We start from the raw sequence: 7,383 nt of genomic DNA on the forward strand, positions 1-7,383 counted from the left end.
CCGTCCATAATGTATGTATTTACATTTACACATTGCTCCCGTCCGTAATGTATTTATTTACATTTACCCATTGCTCCCGTCCATAATGTATTTATTTACATTTACACATTGCTCCCGTCCATAATGTATTTATTTACATTTACACATTGCTCCCGTCCATAATGTATTTATTTACATTTACACATTGCTCCCGTCCATAATGTATTTATTTACATTTACACATTGCTCCCGTCCGTAATGTATTTATTTACATTTACCCATTGCTCCCGTCCATAATGTATATACTTACATTTACACATTGCTCCCGTCCATAATGTATTTATTTACATTTACACATTGCTCCCATCCATAATGTATGTATTTACATTTACACATTGCTCCCGTCCATAATGTATTTATTTACATTTACACATTGCTCCCGTCCATAATGTATTTATTTACATTTACACATTGCTCCCGTCCATAATGTATGTATTTACATTTACACATTGCTCCCGTCCATAATGTATTTATTTACATTTACCCATTGCTCCCGTCCATAATGTATTTATTTACATTTACACATTGCTCCCGTCCATAAGGTATTTATTTACATTTACCCATTGCTCCCATCCGTAATGTATTTATTTACATTTACCGGTTCGGTATGTTTTGTTGTTATCTAGACATCACATTAACAGGTACAAAATGTCTATTGGGGGAGGGGGTGTCAGCGTGATGTGTTCTGCTATATGTTTGTAGTACAGAAGGACTGTGACCAGATGCGTGGGATTGAGGTGTAAATGGTCAGGGAGCCCCATGTACAATAATATAGCATTAGGAGATCCCCACTAACGGGTACGTAGTATGGGGACTGTAGGAGTGTTCAGGTGATTCCTTCAGGGAACACCTTTGTTTAGTATAGCGCTATACCCCTCCTATGCATCCAGTCAGTTCTGCCCTGTGGTCTCATCCAACTCTACAGGTGATCTTGTACAATGCTTGTGAGCTGCGGTGTACAGAACTCACAGATAGTAAGTGCAGCAGTAGGATGTAGACCGTCCGGGATGGTGCCGGGTATCGTCGGCTAAAGAAACAGTCTCTTGCTGCTTAATGCGTAAGGAGGCTCCTCCTACCGGGGGTTGGCCGGTGTTGAGAGTTGCTGATGTGTGCAGAGCTGCAGTTACGTTGATAGTGGTGGTGGGGGTTCGGCGGAGAGCGGAACACCACTCCAGCTGGAGAGGGGTCATCTCTTCTCTATTCCAAAGATGCTGATATGGAGATGCAGCCTCCACTGCCGGTGTGGTCCCACTGCCGGTGAAGCCTTTTTTTTTTTTAGGAGGTGTGTGGTGGGAGTCGATGTAGTCTTAGGTTGTGGTGCTGGCATGTTCAGAATGATGACAACCACACTGTCGACATGAAAAATTTTGAAAATGACAAAAAGTCGGCATGTTTAACATGGCGATAGGTACATAATGTCAACACCCAATTTTCAGCCTACTCCTTGCCCTGAACTCTGAAATTTCTATTGTCAACATTTAGACTGTGTTGAAAATTTAAACATGTCAACATTACGACAGTCTGCATTCTGGTGTCGACCTTTTGACTGTCAACATTGTGATTATCGCCATAATGACTACATAGCCAGAGAGGTCAGAGGGCCCTGCTCGCTGGCTTACACTCTGCAAGGAAATAGGGATGTAATACATGAGAGTAAGTGCAACATATAGTATATCGGTCCAGCCAGATTAGATTAGAATTACTTAGTGGCCACTGTGATCCTGTCACCCAGCAATGTGTGTACTCTGGTGTCCCACTAAAAGACCCTCATCTAATCCTCACATTGTAAGTAATGAGCTTTTGTGTTTTATTTCCTCCAGAAATAGAAAGTGAGTTTATTTTACCATCTCACGAAGAGAAAATAGATGAATTTCACCCCAAGGCCACCAGGACTCTCTTCATCAGTAACTTGGAGGAAACCACCACCCGCTTTGATGTACATAACGTTTTCCAGCGATTCGGGGAGATTGTGGTACGTCTGCCCTGTTCTGTAACCCGTGGTCCGGTCAGATCCCATCCCTCCTAGATATCAGGTCTGTGGACGCTGGATAGGAGCAGGCTGGGAGCTTAGGCCACTACAACTACACACTTACATCAGACTTCCCGCAGTGTCTCCCCAGCCTGGCAATCTAATTCCTTGCTTATTGGCCCACACTTGATATCCAGTTGTCTAGCTGTCCCCTGGTGACTCTCTGTGTCTAATCCAGTTTAGTAGCAGCCCTGACTATTTCTCTCCTCTGCTGTCCAGGATATTGACATTAAGACAGTGAAGGGGATTCTTACGTATGCGTTTCTGCAGTACTGCGATGTCTCAAGTGTCTGTAAAGCAATTAAGGCGATGCACGGAGAATATCTGGGGAAACACCGGCTAAAGGTATACAGCTCTATAGTGAAACAACAGTGCCTCCTTTTTCTTTTATCACGTTACCCATCACTGAGGTCAGCCTCACAATGATATCACTGTTATAGGCTCTCTTCAGTACCCGATCCTCTAGGGCGGGGTCTTACCTGCTGGGGCGGGGCAGTAATCCTTACATGCTAAGCTATATTCTTTATTCTTTCTCCTCCAGGATACTGTGTCTTTGTTCTAGTCCAGCTTCTTCCTCTAAAATTCAGTTACAAGAAGGGACTGTAAATGTCAGAAATAGCCCTAATCACCAGGAGAAAAGTAAAGAGCACCTTTCATTTCCAACTACTACAACTTACATACTGTCCCCTTTGTTGTTCATAGGCGGGATTTGGGAAAAGTGCGCCTACCAACTGTGTGTGGTTAGGCGGATTACCCATCCGTATTTCTGAACAGTTTTTAAGACATCATTTTAACCAATACGGACCTGTACTAAAGGTAAGTGGAGTTAGAATGAGAAGGTAATGTAGTAATAAATACCAAGAGTGATTCGGCGCATACAGTCCTACTTGGGGTGATTAATCATAAAGAATGGAGATGTATACTTGAATCTTTTCATTTTCGTCTCCATGTGTATTGCAAAAAGAGTAACAGAGTGTACACTGTGTGACCGTAGCCGGTTATAGTGGATAATACTAAATAATAACACACCTTCACTCCACTTGGCATTCAACGCGTTTCGCAGATCAGGTCTTCTTTCTCAGGCCAGTGCGTCCTTTATGCTTTGAATCTATTTAACTATTTCTTCTAAGGAGATCTAGATATCACCAGCACCTCAAATATCAGTGATATACCAGAACCAAACACTTGTTTTTACAAATACTCAATAAATATCCTAATATTTGTACAAAAACAAATCAGGAAGTCACGCAAGCAAGGGTGTAATATAAAAACACCTTTTTTTGGTTCTCAGAAATGTATATATTATGTGTACTTTATAGAACATTAAACTAGTTTATCTGATATATATGTACCCCATACCCCAAGGGATCCTCCATATAGTGTTTGAATGGGACACCGGATAAAGCAGGACCATGTATTTACAAATGATCTGGAATTAAAGCCCAGCAGCTAAAACAGCAGAAAATTTCATAGCGTAATATTTCAGAAATGTATTCTAAAGCATACATGAATAAAAACTCGTACATTCATAAAATTATAAATGCACATATCACAAAACAGATCACCAGAATCCTGGAAGATGAGATCTTTACCCAGTCTCAGACTGTACTCAGGTGACACCCAAATTGGAGGAAAAAAAAACAACGCGTTTCATTGTGACCAACTTCCTCAGGGATACAATAGTGCTGCTTACATAGAGCAAAGGTTGTCTCAGTAATGACAATGGCTCCTATATACTTCTAAAGCATGTTGTCATGATACACTTCGTGACGGCTTACCAGGACCGGCATAAAATGCGGGCAGGCCGCTCTTCTGTTTAGCAGGTATCCCAGCTCCTGTTTCTTTCTGACCGGCATGTGCACTTGGGCTCCGGGCGTGCGTGCCGTGCCTCCCCAGCAGTAAAGAGACAGACGTGTGTGACAGTCACCTTATTTTGGAACCACATTTGGATCACCAGTCTATTTAATCTAATCAGCTGCCGGGACTTCACACCCACTCCGCATGCAAGCCACGTAATTACACAGAAAAGAGAGAGGTGACACAACCAGTGTACACTATTATTGTCGTCCTGTTTATTCTTTTGGATTATGCTGTCACTGTCTGACTACATACTTTAAAACATTCCCTGGAATTCCCCTGTGCCTGTGTATTCGGTGGCACCGGTGGGAATTGATTGTTTTGAATACACTTGGAGGTGAAAAGTGTCCATCTCTCATCATTGGTAAATGGAGATTATCGCCGCAACAAGATCCGTATGTGCCGGAACGCTCTTCGGGCCTGATTCAGCGAGGATCGCAGTTGCTAATACGCCCACAATCGGACGATTAATTCGCACTGCGCATGCGTGCGCGAACCAGATGCTGCGATCAGAACTGCAATCGCAGTGTGCTCGTAGACCCATCGCAGGGTGATTGACAAGAAGTGCCGTTTGTGGGTGGTGCCGGGGGGGGTGGTCGTGTGCGAACGCAGGTGTGCCAGTGCATTGCAACCCCATTGCAGGGGTGTGCGTAAATTATCCACTGCGACGCCATACGCAGTGTAAGGTCTCGTCTCGTGGTGTGCGTGGCTGTTAGCGAGGTCTGGGCTTGTGCAAGTGTGCGTACGGGTCGATGTTAGCGATTGTGTCGCTATTTTGCCAAGTATTAAAGATGTGGGACAAGGTAAAGTGGGCGTCCTTATGTGAGGCTGTGATCGCACTGTTAATCTGCAATCGCAATGCATTGGCATATCACTGCTGATATTAGCAACTGCGTTGCGTGTGCATTAGCAGAATAGCGATCCTTGCTGAATCAGGCCCCCTTTGTTTTCAGTCTCTCTCTGAAGCATGTTTGTGTACTTTCTTGTTCTTCTGGCTGCAATTGCAAGGCTCTTATGTGTACATTTCTTTCTCCTGGCAGGTGGTGCATGATCACTGTAGAGGCATAGCTTTGGTTCTTTACAGAGAGACTGAATTTGCCAAGGCAGCTGTAGAAAAGACCAAGTGGGGGGTGATTGCTGGCTGTAAAGTTAAGGTAAACTTTAAATCTTGATTTATACTTTTCACAACTAATACTAATGACCCGGGGAGCTTCCCCAGCACTTTTAGGCAGACGTGAAGCATTTTGTAGCGGAGCACCAACCTAGTGTCTCAGAGCTTTTTGGTGACTGTTGTACTGATTCATCCAGTTGTACAAGAACCTAGATCCCCCAGCACTGACATAAATGCAAATAAGCATTTGCAATACTGCCACAACAAAACAATGGTGATGCACTAATAATCAGATAAATAATATTCTATGTATTTTCCGAAATGGCAGAAAAAAATTCTCACGACGGCACCTATGTAATATTAATAATCTTTATAGAAATAGAATATGTCAGTGCATATATAACAGTCTTTTCGGATTTGAGGAGCCTGTGCAAATTCCAATTAATAAAAAAAAAATTCTCTATAGTTCATAAACAGTCCCTAACAGTGGTCCCCAAAAAATATATATTTATATACATCTAGTCATTTTGGGCTTGAGGAGCCTGCACACTGCACGCGCCGTGTGTCAAGCGTTTGTTTTTCTCTTTTATTGCTCCTCTCCCTGATGTCACATACCTCAGTTTCTTTATAGGTGACTAAGCTATACAGTATTGAAAGGGTTGCATAAAAATCAGATTTAAAAAAAAAAAATGGATTTATTTGATTTAAATAGGATTTTATTTATCCCTAAAAAATGTAAAACGTTTAATAAAAAAAAAAAATGTAAAGAAAAAATCCTATTTAAATCAAAAATATCTGATTTAAATCCAAAAAAATCTGATTTAAATCCAAAAATTCAGAAAAAACATTTTTTTTGGGTCTCCATCGTTCAGTCACACTTCCAAGGAGTACATTTCTCCAAAAATATTTCTATGTACAGACACAACCATTACTGGTGTATTGCAGTTCCTTTCCCTCCTTGTTATCTATAGCGTAGCATATAAAGAAGTGTAAGTACTGAGTTCCCGTGTCCCTCTTCCCTTGCTGGGCTGTACTCACTGCCTTCAGGGTCTCAGGGTGTGTTCTGGGTTTTCATATACACAGAAATTATTTCTAATTTCTTTCTTTTTAAGGTGGACTTTGCAAACCAAGGGAGCCAGATGGCCTTCTGTAGCTCCATGGGACTTAATATGCAGGACATCTGTGAAATAGTAGAGGGGAAGGTAAGTTGTCGCCAGTTATGAGTTTTTAATATACTCTGATATATTGTCTTTTACATCAAAGATTAAGTAGACATCGGTAAGGAAATGGTATGGATGTGGGGATGGGATGAGGCCTACAGACACAATTAGATAAGAGTGCGGGCAGTTCTTACCTGGTACATAATAAGAACCATCTATTTCAATATTACGCATCAGAACAGACATCACGCTAACACAGAAATTTGTGTTTCATTCACATGTCCAGCTCATCACGTAGATAGCAAAGCGTTGTGGTTGGGATTGGAGAGGCGCACTACGCCCCATGGAGTAAAGTAGTCTTGCAGCTGCTGAAGTATCCAATCCGAATCCTTGGATTGTCGGAGGCCGGAGGAAGAGTTGCGATTTACGACTCGAAAGTTTCAACTTTGCAAAAGTCACCCCACTCCTAACATTTTGTTACCTCACAAGGACTCTAAGGGCTGTTCTTAAGTTTCGTTGTGTTGGGAAGAGAGGACATGAGCAGGAACACGTTCGCTGTAGGGAACGCCCATTTAGGACATCTTTGTTTTTGCCCTTGCCGGTAATTGGTAATAAAAGGCTGTACAAGTTCTATGTTGTGTTTTTATAATGACATTCTACAAATTTCTGTAATTATTTCCCTAAATGTGTTTCCGGTCGTGTAATAAATCTCTGATGTGTAACACAAGTGTCTGTCTGCCCATTTATGTCCATGTCTGTCCTGGTGAATTCACACCCGCCTGTATTAGGTTATCCCCATGGGTAAAAGTACAGCGCAGTTGATGGTCATTCCCTGTGCTCCGGATACCGCTGACTCTTCTAACATGTTCTGTAACCCCTCTGCCCTCCACAGATCCGGATCTGCCCTGATGGAGTGGGGTTACTGTATAGAGAGCATATCTGCTATTATGTTGGTGTGCCTGTGCTTTGGCTGAGGAGGCAGATTGGCCGGTAAGAGGAATGGCGAGTGTGAAACGTTCATACTCTTGTCGGTAGGATAAAGTGATCACTGCTCACTGTCCTGTTAAAGGATGCAGACAGTCTCAGCTGAATGGACTTGGGCGTAGGGGGAAGTGAGGGTTATCTGCTTTACTCTGGTGAGTGGTAAATATGGAAATCTCCCCCACTGTATAGGACAGAGAGACGGG

At 42.5% G+C, this 7,383-nt stretch overlaps 1 protein-coding gene across 2 annotated transcripts in view; it reads left to right on the forward strand.

Moving 5' to 3' along the window:
* The window catches only part of LOC148443111 (msx2-interacting protein-like), a 103,611-nt gene extending 96,688 nt beyond the window's left edge, over positions 1–6,923 (forward strand). For both annotated transcript variants that reach the window (XM_088463243.1, XM_088463244.1), the window contains 6 exons: positions 1,860–2,011; positions 2,288–2,413; positions 2,771–2,884; positions 4,966–5,079; positions 6,149–6,238; positions 6,483–6,923. In XM_088463243.1, the coding sequence (XP_088319369.1) occupies positions 1,860–2,011; positions 2,288–2,413; positions 2,771–2,884; positions 4,966–5,079; positions 6,149–6,238; positions 6,483–6,494 (608 nt within the window). In that variant the 3' untranslated portion in view covers positions 6,495–6,923. The remainder of the gene's footprint in view (positions 1–1,859; positions 2,012–2,287; positions 2,414–2,770; positions 2,885–4,965; positions 5,080–6,148; positions 6,239–6,482) is intronic.
* The last annotated feature ends 460 nt before the right edge of the window (positions 6,924–7,383 follow it).

The sequence above is a fragment of the Taudactylus pleione genome, unplaced genomic scaffold (assembly GCF_031769625.1).
Source record: "Taudactylus pleione unplaced genomic scaffold, aTauple2 ptg001334l, whole genome shotgun sequence".
NCBI lineage: Eukaryota > Metazoa > Chordata > Amphibia > Anura > Myobatrachidae > Taudactylus > Taudactylus pleione.